The sequence below is a fragment of the Lynx rufus genome, unplaced genomic scaffold (genome assembly GCF_022079265.1).
Source record: "Lynx rufus isolate CCGP_SWC_20201006 ecotype Redwood Valley unplaced genomic scaffold, mLynRuf1.p SCAF_2, whole genome shotgun sequence".
Lineage (NCBI taxonomy): Eukaryota > Metazoa > Chordata > Mammalia > Carnivora > Felidae > Lynx > Lynx rufus.
This window is the reverse complement of record NW_025814834.1, coordinates 157,449,458-157,470,142: the sequence shown is the minus strand read 5'-3', so window position 1 is coordinate 157,470,142 and position 20,685 is coordinate 157,449,458. Positions and strand designations below refer to the sequence as shown.

The window sequence follows — 20,685 nt, the reverse complement described above, 5'->3', positions numbered from 1 at the left end:
ACTTTAAATTATCAAAACGAAGGAACCTGAATAACTGAAACTTCTACCTTTTTTGTGTGTGGGTGCCAATCCTGGCCACAAATTGCCTGATTTAGGAGGGCTTGCTGATAAACGTGGATTAACACCTTCATTTGATGGGAGGATCTGTGATGTAGACAGGTCATTCAAATGGACATCAGTAATATATTCTGTAATATTTAAAATTTGTATTATTACCTTAAATAGTAAAATTATCCCACTTATCAAATAATATTAATTAATTTAAAGGTTTCTTCATTTGAGATTTTAAACACAATTCCCATTAATAAATGTCAAGTGAAATATTTGATAGACAAAGTTCTTGCTAAGCAAAACAACAGTGATTTTCCACCTAGGAATCCAAATAATGTTTGTAACACATTACTGCTCTAGCAATTTAGGAAGTGAGCAGTGGTAACATAAAGCCAAAGAGAATTGTATTTGTTCTAATTTAGTATTTTTTAGTATTTATGATAGTTTTTAAAAAGCTTTGAAACTGTAGGAGAAAAAAATTATCTTCTCAAACTAACATAATAATCAAAATCTAAGAAGAAACTTAGGCAGAATCATAAATTATTTTATTCTTACTGTGATAAAAGGAAATACATCCCTTTATCAGAAAAGAACCTTTTTTAGAATGAAATTATGAATCAAGAAAATAAAAACTTCATGACCACTATCTTGACAGTTGTGCTGTTGGAGTCCTAGTATATATACAATACAGATTTCAGGGCAAGGGATTGTGCTCAATAAGTATCTGAAGAAAAAAGAACTGTTCATAAGGACCCTGAAACTGAATGACTTCAGAGATTTTTCCAGATAATGCAAAGTAAGTCACCTTTATTATTTTCACATAAGCATTTCTCACAATTCCAACCATGACTAAATGAAGACTGCGTAATATTAGAGGGAGAAAGAGTAGGAGACTCACTCACCCTCTCTGAAGGGAATAAAGTTAGTATTATCAAGGTCAGGGAATAAAGTTAGTATTATCAAGGTCAGGGATTGGCAAATGTTTCCTGTAAAAAACTTGATAATAAGTCTTTCAGGTTTTGCACTCTATATACAGTCTTTGTCACATTTTTTAATCAGGTCTTTGTAAAATGTAAAAGCTCAGATCCCTGATCTAGCTCATCAATTAGTCACCATGTATAAGAAAAAGCCTGCTATGGAGCAATAAAGAACCACTATGTCCCTTAATCAGGCTTTTGACAAGGGCGGGCTGAACAGCCATCTATGGAAGCCTAGGCTGCCTTTCAATATTTACTGACCAAACAACTTCCAAAAGCATCTAAACTTCTTTTTTTTTTTTTAATTTATTTATTTATTATTTTTTATATATATATGAAATTTATTGACAAATTGGTTTCCATACAACACCCAGTGCTCATCCCAAAAGGTGCCCTCCTCAATACCCATCACCCACCCTCCCCTCCCTCCCACCCCCCATCAACCCTCAGTTTGTTCTCAGTTTTTCAGAGTCTCTTATGCAAAAGCATCTAAACTTCTAAAATAAGGCCACTGTAACTAAGGAGCCTAAAATGCTTTCCTGACTTTCCTGACTAGAACACCAATATGCACCACACACAGGTGAACCACTACTATTCCTGTGTTCAAGGAAATATCCTTTTTTCCTCAAGAAGAAATTTTGGGCTCATTCAATACCTAAATAAATCGTTTACTAGTTTTATTCTTTTCAAATTACAAAAGATAAACTTTTTTATGTTACTTGTCTGCCACTTATTTTAAGATCAAAGAACTTAAACTTCTGATGGTTTTTAATGTGCTTTGGAAAATTAAGTATCACACTAGGCCAAGATAAATTAACTTTTGAAGAAATAAAGGTAAAATGCAAAGCAATCTAACCTAATTATCTTTCATCTGGCCACTTGCTCTTTTCAAAAAAACAAAAAAAAACCCCAAAAAAACCCACTAGTATTCTGGTAATAATCTATCATAACAGGATTCATTATAGTTAAACTGCTATATCAAAATATATGCCAAATATTTCATAGCTGATAGTATTCCAATGACAGTAGTCTAAATCTAAAAGTGTGTAAGATTACAGAATTGTAATTTGAGTTATTTTGCTTTTTCCCCAGGATCTTAACAGAATCCACATAAAATGACATTAACTTAATATTCTACATGCAAATATTGCTAAACTCTACTACTTAGCCCAAAAGTAACAACTATTTTATTCCTGCTTTCTTCAAACTTGATCATATCTTGCACATAAAATATTAAGCTAATCAGTCTATTTCATTTTTTATGCTAAATACAGACTGGGAACATTAACATGTAAACTAGAAATATGTCTGATTTCACTCACAGGCCATGCTAATTTTCTCTCCAAAAATCAGAAAACAGTGAAATTACAAATATAATACAAATAAATACAAATATGCTCTCTCGTACACATTGTCTACAAATGAAACACTATCATTTTCCAATTATTAAATTGTCACCTGAAGCTCTGCTGTGTATTTGCACTTTGACAGTTTCCTGGTTGTTCAAGTCGACTGTTTCAGACACAGAGTCTCTGTCTTTATCTAACTCTCCTTCAGAATTTACTTTATTAATCTTATTGCACATCTTCTCTTTTTGCCAATCTTTTGACATTTCTGAATTGTTCTCATCATCCTGAATTAACATTGTTGTTTCATTATTATCTTCAGAAAAGCCTTTAGAGCCATTTTCATTTTCTGCTTTATCACTGCTGCTACAAGATTCACAGGACTGAAAATCTACATCTGACTGGCTCTTGTCCTCTTCCATGGTCTCCTCAGTCGTTATAGTTTGAGGATCCTCCTCAACCTCCATGACCTGTTCTTTTAATTCTTCATGAAGCAAATCCATTAAACACCGAAGGAATTCTTGAGCATCCTAATATATAAACAACACATATTACACCACTTCATTAAAAATATGTGTATGTAGAAATTTAAGAAAAAATATAAAAAATGTGCTTATCAACTGATTTCTAAAGGTGTTGTGTTATACTGAGGAAACACCAGTTAGTAGAACATAAGGCCCTGAAGAAGGAATAGGAAGCTCTGAGTTCTAAAAAATTATATAAATAAAACAAAAGTAATTTAAAAACTGAAGATGATCTGGAGGTCAGCTTTTAGTACTGCTGCTATTTTTTAAAAATGAAGAGGCATTTAAAAAAAAACAACTGGATTTGCCTCATATGACAATTAGAATTCAGAGATGTCCTAAATTCAAATATTTTATCAGTTTGGCTTAAAATTAAAGCTTTCCAATCTTGTACTACATCTCAAAGAAAAATCCTTGATCAACCTGGAATGCTTTTTGAAAATTTGTGGGTACAGAGATGTGCAAAATGGGTGAAGGAAAGTGAGAAGCACAGGCTTCCAGTTACATACTGAGTAAGTCACAGGGATGAAAGGTACAGCAAGGGAATATTACTAGTGGTATCCTAATAGTGTCATATGGTGATAAATAATAGCTACATAGTAGCTATACTTGCGGCAAGCATAGCATGATGTATAAAATTGTGGAATCCCTATGCTGTACATCTGAAACAAATGTAACATTATGTGTCAACTATACTTCAATTTAAAAAAAGAAAAGAAAGAAAGAAAATACAAATTTATAAATTTATAGACCAACTCACATCTAAGAAATCAGTCTCTGGTGTCTGTGCACCAGAAAAAATTAACAGGGAATAGGTATTATTTTGAAAAAGAAAAATATGTGAGGGTTAGGTGTTAATATCAAAGGAACATATAAAGTTACAATAATTGAAACTGCCATTGGTACCACTTCAACAAAACACAGATCAATGCAATGAATCAGAAAGCCCAGAAACAAACCCTATAAAATATTAATGTAAGCACAAAAACTAAAAAAGAAGAAATTTCTAAAATCAGAAAAGAAAATTCTTCCAAATCTGTAGTCTGGTACAATTAGTTAGCTATTTGTGAAAAAAAAATGAAATTTGCACTGTAACACAAAATAAATGACAGATGCAGAGAAGAATTAAATATTTTAAAAATTAAAGCATAAAATATAGGTGAAAATTTATCTCTATATGTGTAACTTTTTGAAGCTAAAAGCATTAGAATAGAGACGTATTTATCCACTCCAAAATTTAACAATTTCTAGAAAAACATAAAATTATGAGAAAGGTGGAAAAATATAAGCAAAAAAATGACAATAGGCTATTATTGTCAGTAAATAAACACACAAGAAAGGATGACCCAAGACAATGGACAAATTATAAAGGAAGAAATACAAAAGGCTCCATAAAAGCATAATGCATAATGGCATTTTTCAAACTTATTAAACATTAAAATTGTGAATGAAAAAGAATGAAGACTTACCTGCTGAGAATACCCCCGAAATGTTGGATTTACTGTCTTAATTCCTTGAAACAGAGTAGTAGGAACAACGGATCCTGGCCTGAGGAAGATAACATTTTTAATGAGAAATCTGTGATGAATGAAATCTAAAATTTTTACTTTTTATTTTAGTAAATAACAATCAAGAATTCAAGCTGTGGGGGCACTTGGGTGGTTCAATCAGTTGAGCGTCCGACTTCGGCTCAGGTCATGATCTCGCAGTTTGTGGGTTTGAGTCCGCGTCCGGCTCTGTGCTGACAGCTCAGAGCCTGGAGCCTGCTTCAGATTCTGTGTTTCCCTCTCTCTCTGCCCCTCTCTTCCTTGTGCTCTGTCTCTCTCTCTCTCAAAATAAATATTTTTTAAAAAGTTAAAAAAAAATAATTCAAGTTGTTAATGTGTTTCACAAAGTCATTAAAAATTGCCCAGCGTTATGTTTCATAGGCTCATCAGAATAGCTTTATATTAAGATATACTTAAGACAATTAACATATATTTTATAGCTCTTGACCCTAATGAAATGATCATGCTCTATTTTTCAAAAACAATTACAATTACTTAAAACAAAATTCTAATTATTTTAAATTCCTGGGATAATTAAGATAAATATACCTAGTACATTATCTAAATTTTTGAATTCTGGTTTTTTTACTTGAGTGTAATTGACATAAATAAGATTTTAATTTCTTTTTAAGTAGACTTCACGCCCAATGCAGAGCAAAATGCAGAGCTTGAACTCACCACCCTGAGATCAAGACGTGAGCTGAGATCAAGAGTCAGACACTTAGGGGTGCCAGGGTGGCTCAGTTGGTTGAGCGTCCAACTTCGGCTCAGGTCATGATCTCACAGCTCGTGAGTTTGAGCCCCGCGTCGGGCTCTGTGCTGACAGCTCAGAGCCTGGAGCCTGCTTCGGATTCTGTGTCTTCGTCTCTCTCTGCCCCTAACGCACTCACATTCTGTCTCTGTCTCTCTCAAAGGTAAATAAACATTAAAAAAAATTTTGTTTTAAAAAGTCAGACACTTAACCAACTGAGCCACCCAGGTGCCCCAGATATTTAACTACTTTTAGAATTCTGTACTGACACTTTAGAAGTCTGATACACTTTCAGGAATTTTAAGTTTAAAATACATATTCAGGGCAAAGAAGTTTAAAAAACAGCAGTTAAGGGTTAATTCTAGCTATAGAGTCTGTAGCAGCACTGGATAACACTCAATAGGGATAAATGACAATGGAGGATTCTGGCTCTTTAATGTTCATAGCCCCAAAGAACTCATTAAAATCATACTCTTTTTTTTACATGAAAATAAACTTAAAATGGATTAAAGACCTAAATGTTAGACCTGAAACCATGAAATGCCTGAAAGAAAATACAGGCAATAATCTCTTAGACATCGCCCTTAGCAACATATTTAGGGATATTTCTCCTCAGGCAAAGGAAACCAAAGAAAAATAAACTATTGGGACTAAAGTAAAAAGCTTACACACAGCAAAGAAATCATCAACAACAACAAAAAAAGCAGCCTCATAAATGGGGGAAGATATTTGCAAATGATCTATCAGATAAGGGTTAATATCCAAAATATATAAAGACGTTATACAATTCAACACCAAAAAAAAAAAAAAAAAAAACAATCTAAAAGATGGGCAGAGGACTAATCAGAATGGCTAGTATCAAAAAGACAAGAAATAACAAGTGTTGGCAAAGATGTGGAGAAGAGGGAACCCAAGTGCACTATTGGTGGGAGAGTAAATTGGTACAGCCACTCTGGAAAACAGCATAAAGACTCCTCAAAAAATTAAAAACAGAAATAACATATGACTCAGCAGTCCCACTACTGGGTATTTACCCAAAGAAAATAAAAACACTAATCCAAAAAGATATAGGCACCCCTATGTTTACTGCAGCATTATTTACCATAGCCAAGATACGGAAGCAACCTAAGTGTCCATCCACAGATGAATGGATCAAGATGGTATATATACAATGGAATATTTGCTCAGCCATAAAAAAGAATAAGATCTTGCCATCTGTGACAACATGAATGGTCCTAGAGTTTATTATGCTAAGTGAAATAAGTCAGAGAAAGACAAATACCAAATGATTTCACTTATATGTAGAATCTAAGAAACAAATGGACAAAACAAGCAAAAAAAAAAAAAAAAAAGGCTCTTAAACACAGAGAACAAACTTGTGGTTGCCAGAGGTTAGGTGTGTGAAGAGGATGAGCGAAATAGATAAAGGAGATTAAGAGGTACAAACTTCAAGTTATAAAATACATAAGTCACAAAGTGAAAAGTCAAGCATAGAGAATATAGTCAATAATATTCTAACAACATTGTATGGTGACAATGGTGACTCCACTTATCATAGTGAGCATTAAGTAATGTATAGAATTGCCCAGTCAATATGTCACATACTTGAAGGGCACCTGGGTGGCTCGGTTGGCTGTCTGACTCTTGGTTTCGGCTCGGGTCATGATCTCACTGTTTGGGGGTTCAAGCCCCATGTTGGGCTCCACGCTCATAGTGCAGAGCCTACTTGGGATATTCTCTATCTCTCCTTGTCTGCCCCTGGCCACCCCGCCCCCCCCCCCCACACACACACGCATGCTCTCTCTCACTCTCAAAATGAATAAATGAAAGTTTAAATTTTTTTTAATGTTTATTTATTTTTTTGAGAGAGAGAGCATGAGCGGAAGAGGGGCAGAGAGACAGGGAGACACAGATTCCAAAGCAGGCTCCAGGCTCTGAGCTGTCAGCTCAGAACCTGATGGGCTTGAACTCACAAACTGTGAGATGTGAGACCATGACCTGAGCCAAAGTTGGACACTTAACAGACTGAGTCACCCAGGTACCTGTAAATAAATGAACGTTTAAAAAAAATGTTATATACTTGAAACTAAGATAACAATGTGTATCAATTACCCTTCAATTTAAAAAAAAAAAAAAGAAAGAAAAGCCATTTTCTTTTCCTAGCATGTTAAAATCAAAGTAGTAACAAATTTTTGTTTGACTTAAGAGATGCTTAGTAGGGGGTAAAATATCTCAAAGAAAACTGAGGCACTTAGGAATAGGGGAATGTTAAAACTTTAAATACTACTGAAATTTTTACATTACAAATCAAGATCTCAAAAGTCTTGTGAGGTTTTAAAAAAAAAAGCTTTGGTGATTGTTTTCTTTACAGATAAGGTTGAGCAGTTAGGACTAATGGTAAACACAATTTTCTGAATAATTCTAAAACAAAATTAGTAAAATATTACATTGAACAATTATTCTTCTAATGCTACACTTTACAGGAAATAAACATAAGCAGAAAAATGAACATTCACCTAAGTATTTATGGTCTGATTTTAGCGTTGTGAGAATGTCTACTCCTGCATTAAAATTCAAGTGTCAGTAATAGCAGCTTTAGCATTTCAACTTATCTGCAGTCCAGATACTTCATTTGGATGTTCAGTTTGAAACAGAACATACTGCAAAATGAACTTGTCTCAAATTTACTTTTTTTCAGCTCTATATATGTGCACCTATATCCTTTTAATATTTGATATTCATTTAAAAACGTAATAAAGAGGAGCACCTGGGTGGCTCAGTCGGTTAAGCGTCTGGCTCTTGATTTCAGCTCAGGTCATGGTCTCACGGTTAAGTGGATTCAAGCCCCACGTCAGGCTCCAACCTGACAGCACGGAGTCTGCTTGGGATTCTCTCTCTCTCTTGCTCTCCCCTCCCCATGTGCTTTCTCTCCCTCAAAACAAATAAACTTAAAAAAATAATAATAATAAAGAGAATAAATACATTAAGTACATACCTGCTTTTATGCCACAGTTCGGTCATCAGTTTCAGATAACTTTTACAAATGGCTGGTTTCTTATCTGTTCGAGCTAGTCCTCCACAATCAAGAAAAAACTGTGTCAAAGGTGGGCTAATTCAAAAAAAAGAAAAATGTTAAAGTGGAATCAAAGCTTAATAATGACTGACTTCCAGTCATTCAATAAATTGGTAGCACATACAGCCCCATATCTATCATTTCTTTGCTCCCTTTTACAGCTTCACATTCACTTCTTCATATTCGTGTTCAACCCATTCAAATCAAATTTGACCCCACTGTATCAGACTCCTCAATGCTGCCAGATGCAGTCAACATCTTTCACTCCCTCTTAGTAGCATTTATTACAAGTGACCTACCCCTCATTCTTGAGCAACCATTCTCTTGAACAATGATGAATTTTTCCATTTTTCTTTATCTCTGGCAACTCTTCCCCTTCTTTACTGTTCTTTTGACTCTTACCAGATATATAAATATCAAAGTCCCTCAGGACTGGATCCTAGGACTTTACCTCTCTTCCCTATATACTCTTTTCCTGGGGTGTCCTTAAATTTTCATGTTCATGCCAATGACAGTCAAACTTATGAAAGTCAAATATCTCATCTAAATTCCAGATTTATATCAAATATCCAAACTGATGGCTGTGCTGAGCATCTTAAATTTAACATGATCAAAATTTAACCTTCAAGTGATTCTATTCTTCCTCCAGGCTTCTACATCTCAGTAAGTGGTACTACTATCCATCTGGTGGCTCAGTTAGCAATTTGAAAGGCAATACTGTTGGGGTGCCTGAGTGGCTCAGTCACTTAAGCATCCAACTGTAGATTTCAGTTCAGGTCATGTTCTCACAGTTCATGAGATCAAGCTCCATGTTGGGCTCTGTGCATGACAGGCTCTGTTTGGGATTCTCTCTCTCTGCCCCTCCCCCACTCACACACATACTATCTCAGTCTCAAAATAAACATTAAAAAAAAAAGGCAATATTATTATCTTCTATGAGCATGATTAGCTGGAGGGAACCTCAGTGAATCTATTCAGTTACAGGAAAAAGACTGGGCAAAGGACCAAGCCCTGCCCTGCAATAAACTGGCTATCCTATTCTGTGTCTCCCTCTCTCTCTGCCCCTCCCCCCACTCATGCTCTGTCTCTGTCTCATAAATAAACATTAAAAAAAAAAAAAAACTGGCTATCCTAAAAAGATATTCCATGCAAGTGAAAAATGAAAGAAAATATAGGTAACCATATTTATATTACACAAAGCAGACTTTATTTTTTTTTTATTTTTTTTAACTTTTTTTTTTTTAATTTATTTTTGAGACAGAGAAAGACAGAGCATGAACGGGGATGGGGCAGAGAGAGAGGGAGACACAGAATCCGAAGCAGGCTCCAGGCTCCGAGCCACCAGCCCAAAGCCCGACGCGGGGCTCAAACTCACAGACGAGATGGTGACCTGAGCCGAAGTCGGATGCTTAACCGACTGAGCCACCCAGGTGCCCCCACAAAGCAGACTTTAACTCAAAGCTCAAACAAGATATAAAGAAGGCCATTATATAATGATAAAGGAATTGAGTCATCAAAAGGATAACATCTATAAATATGCACCCAACATAGGGGAGCTAAATAAACAAAGCAAGTATTAATAGATATGAAGGGAGAAATAAACAGCAATACAGTAACAGTAGGGGACTTCAATACTCATCTCCAACAATGGATAAATCTTCCAGCCAGAAAATCAATAAACACTGGACTTAAACTACATGTTGGACTAGATGGACTCAACAGATGTCTACAGAGCATTCCATGCTGCCCCTACCTATTCTGTAAAAGTATGATTCAGAAACAAAAAATCTAGGGGCACCTGAGTGGCTCAGTTGGATGTCTAACTTTGGCTCAGGTCATGATCTCGTGGTTCATGGATTCAAGCCCAGCATTGGGCTCTATGCTAACAGCTCAGAGCCTGGAGCCTGCTTGGGATTCTGTGTGTCCCTCTCTCCCTGCCCCTCCCCCATTTGCGTGCTGTCTCTCTCAAAAATAAACATTAAAAAAAACCTGAATACTTTTTATTAAAGACTTTTCACCTACAGAAAAGTACAAAATATTTTCATAGCACCTCTGTAAGTGATTTGAGGAAGGGGCACCTGGGTGGATCTGTCGGTTGAGCATCTGACTTCAGCTCAGGTCATGATCTCCTGGCTCGTGGGTTCGAGCCCCATGTCAGGCCCTGTACTGACAGCTCAGAGCCTGGAGCCTGTTTTCCATTATGTGTCTCCCTCTCTCTCTGCCCCTCCCCCACTCATGCTGTTTCTCTCTCTCTCTCTCTGTCTCAAAAACAAACATTAAAAAAAAAGTGATCTGAGGAATTAGTTTAAGCTTCTCATTTTCTAGATGTTAAAACAAGTAACTTGCTCAAAGGCACACAACTAACTAGGGTTTACATCAGAACCAGCAGTCTCAGGAAATACAGGCATGAATAATCCCACTGGGACAATGGATTAGTACCAACCCAGTTTCTTGCCTACTCTATCTTCAGGATTACTTAACAAGAAAGAAAAAAGAAACTTTTCAGGACATTTACATAGTTAATCCACAGAATCTTTTAAATGGGGTCATTTCAGAAAGTGAGAGGGAAGGAGAATTCATTGAGGGAAGGACAGCCAAGGATTTATGGGATCCTATTGGCTAGGGAAATTGAATAGAATTGTTAACTCTTTCTCATATTACTATTAGTGTACTTCTTTCTTTCCTCCTCTGACTCATCTTTCTTTTTTTCTTTTCTTTTTTTTTTTTTTTTTTTAGCAAATTACAAGCAGCATGGTTTTCTCCCATCCACATACTAACCAGATCCGACCTGCTTAGCTTCCATGATCAGAGATCAGGCACGTTCAGAGTGGTATGGCCATAGGTTACCAACAGCATGGTTTTCTGCTCAAAGAGTGACTTTATTTTTTTTTTTCATTTAGAAACAGTTTTATTGAAGTATAACTGCCATATAAGAACTGTGATAAAGAGTGACTTTAAAAAGCTATACAAAATTAAATTTTTTTTTTTTTTTCAACGTTTATTTATTTTTGGGACAGAGAGAGACAGAGCATGAACGGGGGAAGGGCAGAGAGAGAGGGAGACACAGAATCGGAAACAGGCTCCAGGCTCTGAGCCATCAGCCCAGAGCCCGACGCGGGGCTCGAACTCACAGACCGCGAGATCGTGACCTGGCTGAAGTCGGACGCTTAACCGACTGCGCCACCCAGGCGCCCCAAAAGCTATACAAAATTAATTTCTATACTTACCAATTAGAAAGAGCCTGCAAAGCTGCATTCATATAACAAGTATTTCCAATATTTTTCAAACCTGTAAGACCTATTAAGAACAATCATAAATTATGTCATCACTCAATAATGCAGTGACTTAATTTTCTAAGTGTTTACTGAATATGTAACTATGTATGATACTTATTACAGTTCTCAAATTATGTTAAGAACACACAAAATAGGGGCACCTAGCTGGCTCAATCTGTGGAGCATGCAACCCTTGATCATGGAGTTGTGAGTTCAAGCAGACATTGGGTACAGAGATAACTCAAAATATTTAAAAACTAAGGGAAAAAAAACGCAAAATACATTATGGAAATACAAAATATCAACTTGAACAACTCAGAGGTCAGGATTCTACTAAAGTGTTAATTTTCAGATAATTATTTAAATAAACATTTAAAAAGTTAAAATTCCCTTGTATCAATTATAAAACACAAAATTTGTACTAAATTGTATATGGATAGTTTATACTAAGGGCTTTGGTAAAGTGATGCCAGAGAAACCAAGCATCTCTCAAAAGTTGTCAGTCTGCTTTCCCTGCAAATACAATTGTACTAGGCCAAATTTTAGATTTTATTTATTTATTTATTTATTTATTTATTTATTTAGGCCATCAACATCTATAGAGTCTCTTTCACTTCTCGAGTTTGAAATTTTCACATTACAATTTCCTAAAGAAATGTGTAGTACCATAGAAAAGAGTGTTATATAGGAGATTTTACCTCTTGCCTTAAGTTCATCTTCTTCTTCCACTTCTATGTCCAAATCATCAAATACAGCAACCAGAGGAGTTTTTAATGTTGTACTACTTGGTATTTTAAAATCCTTGATAACAGGAAAGACAGCAAATTTACATTTACATCTTGAAAGTAATGAGGATCTACACTAGGAAAGAGCATGTCACTCTATCTTTATTAAAAATGCACTTGAATAACAAAGCCACTTATGACTTTTCTGAATTGAAAAGTTAACAATTGGGGCGCCTGAGTGGCTCAGTCAGTTAAGCATCCGACTTCGGCTCAGGTCATGATCTCACAGTTTATGAATTCAAGCCCCGCATCGGGCTCTGTGCTGACAGCTCGGAGCCTGGAGCCTGCTTAGATTCTGTGTCTCCCTCTCTCTCTGACCCTCCCCCCATTCATGTTCTGTCTCTGTCTCAAAAATAAATAAAAATTAAAAAAAAAATTTTTTTTTTTAAAAGAAAAGTTAACAGTTATCAGTTCAGTGAATCCCAATCCAATTCAGTGTTACCAAGCTAAAAAAAATCTAGGCACACATTCCTACACCATCTTTTCAGATTTTTCTAACTTTTTACAGGAAGAAAATACTAAAGTTTTTCTATCATTAACACACCAACTTATCTGTAGACTTCTACAATCTCTCCTGATACTTGTTACCATACTTATTTTGCATTATTTTATACATATGAAATAGTTCAGTTATTTTAAATAGTAATAAAATATTCCAGAATTAATTTCCAAATATTGTCTTAACTCAAATGTTGCAACTGGTGACGGGTTCGTCAAACGCTAGCTCACACTTAAAAAAAAAAAAAAAAAGACACAGAAGAAAAACTTTGATCTAATATTTTAAAAATCAGGAGAGCTCATAGAAATATCAGATTCTGCAAGTTCTCTTTTAATAGAAGACTGAACTACACTGAACCCATTTAGCAACTATCACTTAAAGGAGGAAACTGAACAGCAACATGCACTTAGCATATGCTCTGACTCTCCAACTTATTCAGGCCTTATTCCACCTCTACAATGCATGCATATGCACTTTTCTACCTACCCACTTTATACATTTATTTTACTTTCCTGGTATCTGTAGATACTGAACATTTGAGCTGGCCCCATATTCTCACTTAATTGTATTTAAGTATAGAGGTTTTTAAAAAATCATTTAAGCGGCGCCTGGGTGGCTCAGTCGGTTAAGCGTCTGACTTCAGCTCAGGTCATGATCTCATGGTCTGTGAGTTCAAGCCCCGCGTCGGGCTCTGTGCTGACAGCTCAGAGCCTGGAGCCCATTTCAGATTCTGTGTCTCCCTCTCTCTCTGCCCCTCCCCTGTTCATGCTCTGTCTCTCTCTCAGTCTCAAAAATAAATAAATGTTAAAAAAAAAAAATTAAAAAAAAATCATTTAAAATTTTACCTCCTAGAAAAAATTTTTATTTAAGAAATCTTACTAATGACATTTGGTCTCCAATATTATTATTTTATAATTAATGTTCCAACAGCATAGAAATTTTATGTTAAAAAATTGTACAAATAACTTTTTTCTTCTGAGTAATTTTATTCAACAATAGGATCAGGAAGTTGCATGAAATTAAATTCATGCCTTTTATGTGTTATAAGTATAACTCACAGAGAATTATTTACAAGCCATCAGAAAAATATCAGTATATTTATTCAATCAGATTCAACATTCATTAAGACATTCAACATTCATTCAACATTCTGCAAAATCTGGCAGAAATGGCAACAGACAACTGTTTTCTTTAGTCAGTGATGGTTACTTTGTCAATGTGTTTTTATTTGTATTTCCTTTTTGTGAACTATCTGCACTTATTCTTTCAACCACCTGAGTATTACCCTTATAAACTGTTATCAATTCCTTATGTGATTAAACTTTTAGTTACCACATTTTTGTTAATAATGAAAGTGTGTTCCAGAAAACTTACTTTCAAACTATCAAGGCATTAAAAACAAGACAAAAAACACATTTCTGAATGATAATATCAGTGGCAGAAATAGTAATGGTAGTTTGGTGATTTATCCACTACAGCCATTCAACTTTGAAATACAAAAAAAAAATATAGCTTGTCTAAAATCTACTCATTTTAGGGGCGCCTGGGTAGCTCAGTCGGTTGAGCGTCCGACTTCAGCTCAGGTCACGATCTTGCGGTCCGTGAGTTCAAGCCCCGCGTCAGGCTCTGGGCTGATGGCCCAGAGCCTGGAGCCTTCTTCCGATTCTGTGTCTCCCTCTCTCTCTGCCCCTCCCCCGTTCATGCTCTGTCTCTCTCTGTCTCAAAAATAAAATTAAAAAATGTTAGGGGCGCCTGGGTGGCGCAGTCGGTTAAGCGTCCGACTTCAGCCAGGTCACCATCTTGTGGTCCGTGAGTTCGAGCCCCGCGTCGGGCTCTGGGCTGATGGCTGAGAGCCTGGAGCCTGTTTCCGATTCTGTGTCTCCCTCTCTCTCTGCCCCTCCCCCGTTCATGCTCTGTCTCTCTCTGTCCCAAAAATAAATAAACATTGAAAAAAAAAAATTAAAAAAAAAAATGTTAAAAAAAATTTTTTTTAAAAATAAAAAATAAAAAAAAAATCTACTCATTTTAGTTATATAATGTGTAAGACAAGCAAATTTATTTACACAAATGTCTACTATCAGAATGTGACACAAAGATATAATAGAAAAATGTTAAAAGTTGGTATCAAGGAAGACAAGTATAGAAATACAATGTGATTTTTTTGATACATGAGGGGAAAAAAACCTCACTAATGTGTTAATTAAACCATACAGAGCAAATGATGAGTACAGTAAGTTAGAAGCCAACTCTTCTAATATTTTCATTTCCTTTTCCCTATTTTTACAGAACTAGAAAATTCTCAAAATTAAGTGATTAATCTTTGCGAGCCTACACATATTTTGAAACCAAAGATCAACGCTAAGCTTTAACATATTCTATTTGGTTTTCGATAAATTAGTAAAATGTTCTTAGTAATATTAATGGAGGTAGAAAGGGGAGAGAAATGAGGAAAAGGGAGCTGAATTTGTATTTGTAATTTCCTATCAAAAAAGGCCTGCCCCCTCTCCTAGAATCAGATTGCTAGAAAAATATACACTTTTTAAAGACAGTTTGTTAGGGTGCCTGACTGGCTCAGTTGGTTAAGCAGCTGACTCTTGATTTCAGCTCAGGTCATGATCTCACAGTTTGGAAGTTTGAGTCCCACATCGGGGTCTATGCTGATAGAGTGGAACCTGCTTGGTATTCTGTCTCCCTCTCTGCACCCCGCCCCCCCCCACCACTGTGCTCTCTACATGTCTCTCAAAATAAACTTTAAAAAAAGAAGTTTGTTTTTAAGTTTTAAAAACACAAAACATGCTTTTCCATCTTCAGACAGGTGAGCTTCAATCTTACTATAACATATCATTCTATAAAAGAGCAAAGGCTAGCCTCAGTATTGCAATCAAGAAAAAAGGCACATTACAGAAATATTTAAAGTACAAGTGAGGTAGAGTTGTTATACATTTCAACTACGTGACAAATTCTAAAATCATACCTGAAAATATACGATATTTTAATTAAATAAAGTTTGATTATTACCTGGACACTATTTTCTTGGGTTTGGTGAAGTGGTCTTACATGAGGCAAAGAAGGCTGAGTTCCTAATTTCCTATCCAAAAATACTTCTTTGCTGCAAGCATAACACCATACTCGAAGAGTAGTAAGGTTCACAGTAAGATAATGCTTTGTCTCCTATACAATTTCATAGGGGAGGGAGAAGAGGAACCAAAATTAGGTATAGTTGAAAACATTTCAAAAGATCATATAAGGGGATGCCTAACTGGCTCAGTTGGAAGAAGAGTATGTGGCTCTTGATCTTGGGGTCATAAATTCAACCCCCCACACTGGGTGTAGAGATTACTAAAACAAAAACAAACCAAAAAAAAACCACTTTAAAAAAATCATATAAGATAAACTGCTGGCCTTTAATGAATAACAATATATTCCAAAGACAAGAGTTAAAACTTGAACACCAAAAACATATTCTTTAGATAAACTATTAAAGTATAGTGAATAGTAACAATATATAAACCTACTCTAGAAATTATACTATTGTCATTTTTCACCACTGTTCAGCATAAAAATAAACATAAGACTAAGACTCTGCTTTGGAGTTAGCAAATAAGTATAATACAAGAAAATAATTGACCAAAGCATAGTAATTATTCTAAAAGATCATAGTAACTATTCAAAAGAATGAGTCAAATGATGTAAGTCAAAGCAAAAAACATCTCAAGCAATATGAACATATGATCTTGGATACATAAAATTCTGGCCTTTCTCAATCAGAGTTCATGGAGAGAATTTATGCCTACAGAAAATTATCTTAGTAACTATTTTCTCAATTCTCACAGGAATGGTACACAGCACTACCATTCTAGATGCACAAAATAGAAGTAAATTATGTACAATGATGCCTGAGGGCTTTGGAATATTCAGGCTTAATTAATTGTCTTGAGGAACCCTGACTGAGAACAATTAATGCTACAGAGACATCAATGTGAAAAAGACAGTTCATGCTCAAGAAACATATAGTTTAAAAAAAAAGAAAGAAAGAAAAGAAGCATACAGTTTAGAATAGAAGTTCTACTACACTCTACCATACCATACCATACCAGAATTACACACAAGCACCAAACAACCAGGGTGAAGTAGAAAGAGAACTCCAATTAAGATGTGCAGAAGGTAAGATGTGCAGAAGGTGAGTTGAGACTTAAAAGTTAGCCAGGCCCTATCATAGGCATAGGCATCCACTCTTGACTTCAATTTTCATATTCTCCTAAAATTCCAACTATCATCTTCATAAACCAGGAGGCAAATTTCTTAAATCATTACTCTCTTAATTACAATCTCAATCTAATATTAATCTTAGCAATTCCCCTCCCCACCTTTTAGACAGCATAAGCAAAGGTTTAACTCCTCTTATATAAAAAAGGGGAAAATTTTGAATTGCAACTTGAATTAATAATGTTGTATTGGCTTGCTTTCCCTTTCCTTCAGGCTCGCTTTAAAAAATATCTTGCAAAGGGGTGCCTGGGTGGCTCAGTCAGTTAAGCGTCTGACTTCAGCTCAGGTCATGATCTCTCAGTCCATGAGATGTGCTGACAGCTCAAAGCCTGGAGCCTACTTTGGATTCTGTGTCTCCCCTCTCTCTCTGCCCCTCCCCCACTCACGCTCTGTCTCTCAAAAATAAACATTAAAAAAAATTTTTTTAAATATCTTGCATAAAAATTTTCTATACACCAGGTGATATATGGAATTGCTAAATCACTATATTGTAACTAATATAATACTATATGTTAACTAACTGGAATTAAAATAAAAACTTAAGGAATGCCGGGGTGGCTCAGTTAAGTGTCTGACTCCTGATTTTGGCTCAGGTCACGATCTCACGGTTGTGAGATCGAGCCCCTGACCCCTGTGCATTGGGCTCAGTGCTGGGTGTGGAGCCTGCTTGGGATTGTCTTTCCCTTTCCCTCTGCCTCTCCCCTGCTGAAGCACTTTCTCCCTCATTCCCTCCCTCCGTTCTTCTCTCTCTCTCTCTCAAATAGACAGATAAATAAATAAATAAATAAATACTTACAAAGCAAGTAAATAAACACCAAAAAAATTTTCCATATACATACCTGAGAATGTATAGTGCTGTGATCTACTTGTGATTCACCACAACCAACATATGAACATCTATTCTATAATTATACAGAAAGAAAAATAAGTCATTTTATAACATGTGTAAATATACAACAGCATCACATTTACATTTACAATTAAGTTTTGATCATAGGTTTTAACTTAATGACTAAATGACTTTCCATATTCATTTATTTTAACCAAATGGCATTAGGAACAGAAGAATAAAATGAGAATATTTCTAAATTACAAGCTATGTCACCTCTAATATAAGACAAGCATAAAATATTTTAGTGATTAGATGCAGAAATGATGATTCAAAGGGGCACATGCACCCCAATGTTTATAGCAGTGTTATCGACAATAGCAAAATTACAGAAAAGAGCCCAAATGTCCATCAACTGAAGAATGGATAAAGAAAATATGGTGTATGTGTGTGTGTGTGTGTGTGTGTGTACACACACACACACACACACACACACACACACACTGGAGTATTACTCAGCGATCAAAATGAAATCTTGCCATTTGCAAAAACATGGATGGAACCAAAACATACTATGCTAAGAGAAGTAGGTCAAAGAAAGACAGATATCATATGATTTCACTGATAGGTGGAATTTAAGAAACAAAACAGCTGAATATAGGGGAAGAGAAGGAAAAATAAAATAAAAACAGAGAGGGAAACAAACCATAAAAGATTCTTAAACACAGAGAACAAACTGAGGGTTGCTGGAAGGGTGTTGGATGGGGGGACAGGCTAAATGGGTGATGGCCATTAAGGAGGGCACTTGTTGGGATGAGCACTAGGTGTTATATGTAGTGTTATATGTATAGTGTAAACTATTATTACGCTATATGTTAACTAACTTGGATTAAAATTTTAAAATTTTAAAAAATTTGGATAAAATTAAAAAAATAAGTCTCATATATAGATATATAAATATATATATATATATATATTTAGTGATTTACTAAAACTCTGCAAAAGCACTGGAATTTAAAACCCAAAGTTTATAAAGTTTGTTATCACTAATCATCTTTTTTTAAAGCATGCTCATTTATGAAATCTGTTAAGTGTCAAAAAACTCTTATAGTTATCCTTATTCAGATATAAATTTTTATAATACCAAAGTTTTGAAACATATACATACCTCCAAACATGCCCAAAGATTTGGTCCTCTGACTTTACAATCCTGACAAGTACCCTATAAAACAAAAATCAAATAGCATTATCATTATGTTGACACAGCCAAACACATACAATTGACTAATAATATTACATAAGAAATTGGAGGGGTGCCTGGGTGGCTCAGTTGGTTGAGCGTCCAACTTCAGCTCAAGTCATAATCTCGCAGTTCACGAGTTCGAGTCCAGATAGGGCTCTGTGCTGACAGCTTAGAGCCTGGAGCCTGCTTCGGATTCTGTGTCTCCCCTTTCTCTACACCACCCCCACCCCGCTTCTGCTCACGCTCTCTCTCTTTCTCTCTCTCTCAAAAGTAAATAAATATTAAAAAAATAATAAATTGGAGCCCATGAACACAGAGTATTACAGTAATTTATTTAAAAAAAAAACACACATTTGAGAGAGCAATGAATGATTTTTCTAAGCAAGGAAAAAACCCTATATCTTACATGAGATTTTTGCATTAAGTCTTCTTTCGTTATTTCACCAACTGAATCCAAATGTGGACAATGATTTTGAAAAGGTGACATTTTGTTAGTAACTTTTTCCTGTCTCCCAAGTATTTCCAAATGAGGTAACACCTATGGGAAAAACAACCAAAAAATGTTAATTAAAAAATGCTAAACATTAAAAATCATTAAAATAAAGGCTAAAATAATAAGCATGCATGTTTACAAGTCTACCCTAGTATATTTTTCAAATATACCTAGATTACTTTCATAATTTAAGTTAACATGTACACTGGAAATTTCTCCACAAAATTAACATTATATTGAAACTGATAACTAGGGGCGCCTGGGTGGCGCAGTCGGTTAAGCGTCCGACTTCAGCCAGGTCACGATCTCGCGGTCCGGGAGTTCGAGCCCCGCGTCGGGCTCTGGGCTGATGGCTCAGAGCCTGGAGCCTGTTTCCGATTCTGTGTCTCCCTCTCTCTGCCCCTCCCCCGTTCATGCTCTGTCTCTCTCTGTCTCAAAAATAAATAAACGTTGAAAAAAAATTAAAAAAAAAAAAAAAAGAAACTGATAACTATGTATCAATGTAAGTTTGTTTCTCCATTACTTTTGCTGCTTTTCCCCCTCTCTCCCATTTCATATTTTAGAATATAAATAAAAGGGAAAAAGTTGAAGTTATTCAATTTAAGTGCTTGTATCTTTTTTTTTTCTTTTTTAAGATTAATCCTTAGACTGGAATAGGAATTAAAAGAACCATCAAATATAAACATTCATTTTCACACTAGCTGCAGCCCCTAGTGATGATATAAATGAAATTGTCTGGTATCTTAGCAATATACCAAGATGGTCACATACTAAAGTTTCTCAAGTTGGCACCACATTGATACTTTGGACCAAATACTTCTCTACTGTGGGGGTTTGCCCTGTGCATTGTAAGGTGTTTAGCAACATTCTTGCTTCAACCCATTAGATGCCAGAACACTCTCACCACTGCTTTTACAAGTACAGTATAAAATTATGCCCTCCAGGTCACCTGGGAGGCTCAGTCAGTTAAGCGTCTGACTTCAGCTCAGGTCATGATCTCACAGTTTGTGAGTTCAAGCCCCGTGT

The 20,685-nt window shown here is 35.5% G+C and overlaps 1 protein-coding gene across 2 annotated transcripts in view; it reads right to left on the bottom strand.

The window, feature by feature from the left end:
• Positions 1 to 20,685, bottom strand: part of USP33 (ubiquitin specific peptidase 33) — a 65,300-nt gene that overhangs the window by 26,146 nt on the left and 18,469 nt on the right. For both annotated transcript variants that reach the window (XM_047083982.1, XM_047083984.1), the window contains exons 2-11: positions 19,573 to 19,704; positions 19,092 to 19,145; positions 17,934 to 17,996; positions 15,847 to 15,999; positions 12,243 to 12,345; positions 11,497 to 11,566; positions 8,192 to 8,305; positions 4,368 to 4,446; positions 2,487 to 2,904; positions 48 to 188 (exon numbers count right to left, since the gene is read on the bottom strand). In XM_047083982.1, the coding sequence (XP_046939938.1) occupies positions 48 to 188; positions 2,487 to 2,904; positions 4,368 to 4,446; positions 8,192 to 8,305; positions 11,497 to 11,566; positions 12,243 to 12,345; positions 15,847 to 15,999; positions 17,934 to 17,996; positions 19,092 to 19,145; positions 19,573 to 19,653 (1,276 nt within the window). In that variant the 5' untranslated portion in view covers positions 19,654 to 19,704. The remainder of the gene's footprint in view (positions 1 to 47; positions 189 to 2,486; positions 2,905 to 4,367; positions 4,447 to 8,191; positions 8,306 to 11,496; positions 11,567 to 12,242; positions 12,346 to 15,846; positions 16,000 to 17,933; positions 17,997 to 19,091; positions 19,146 to 19,572; positions 19,705 to 20,685) is intronic.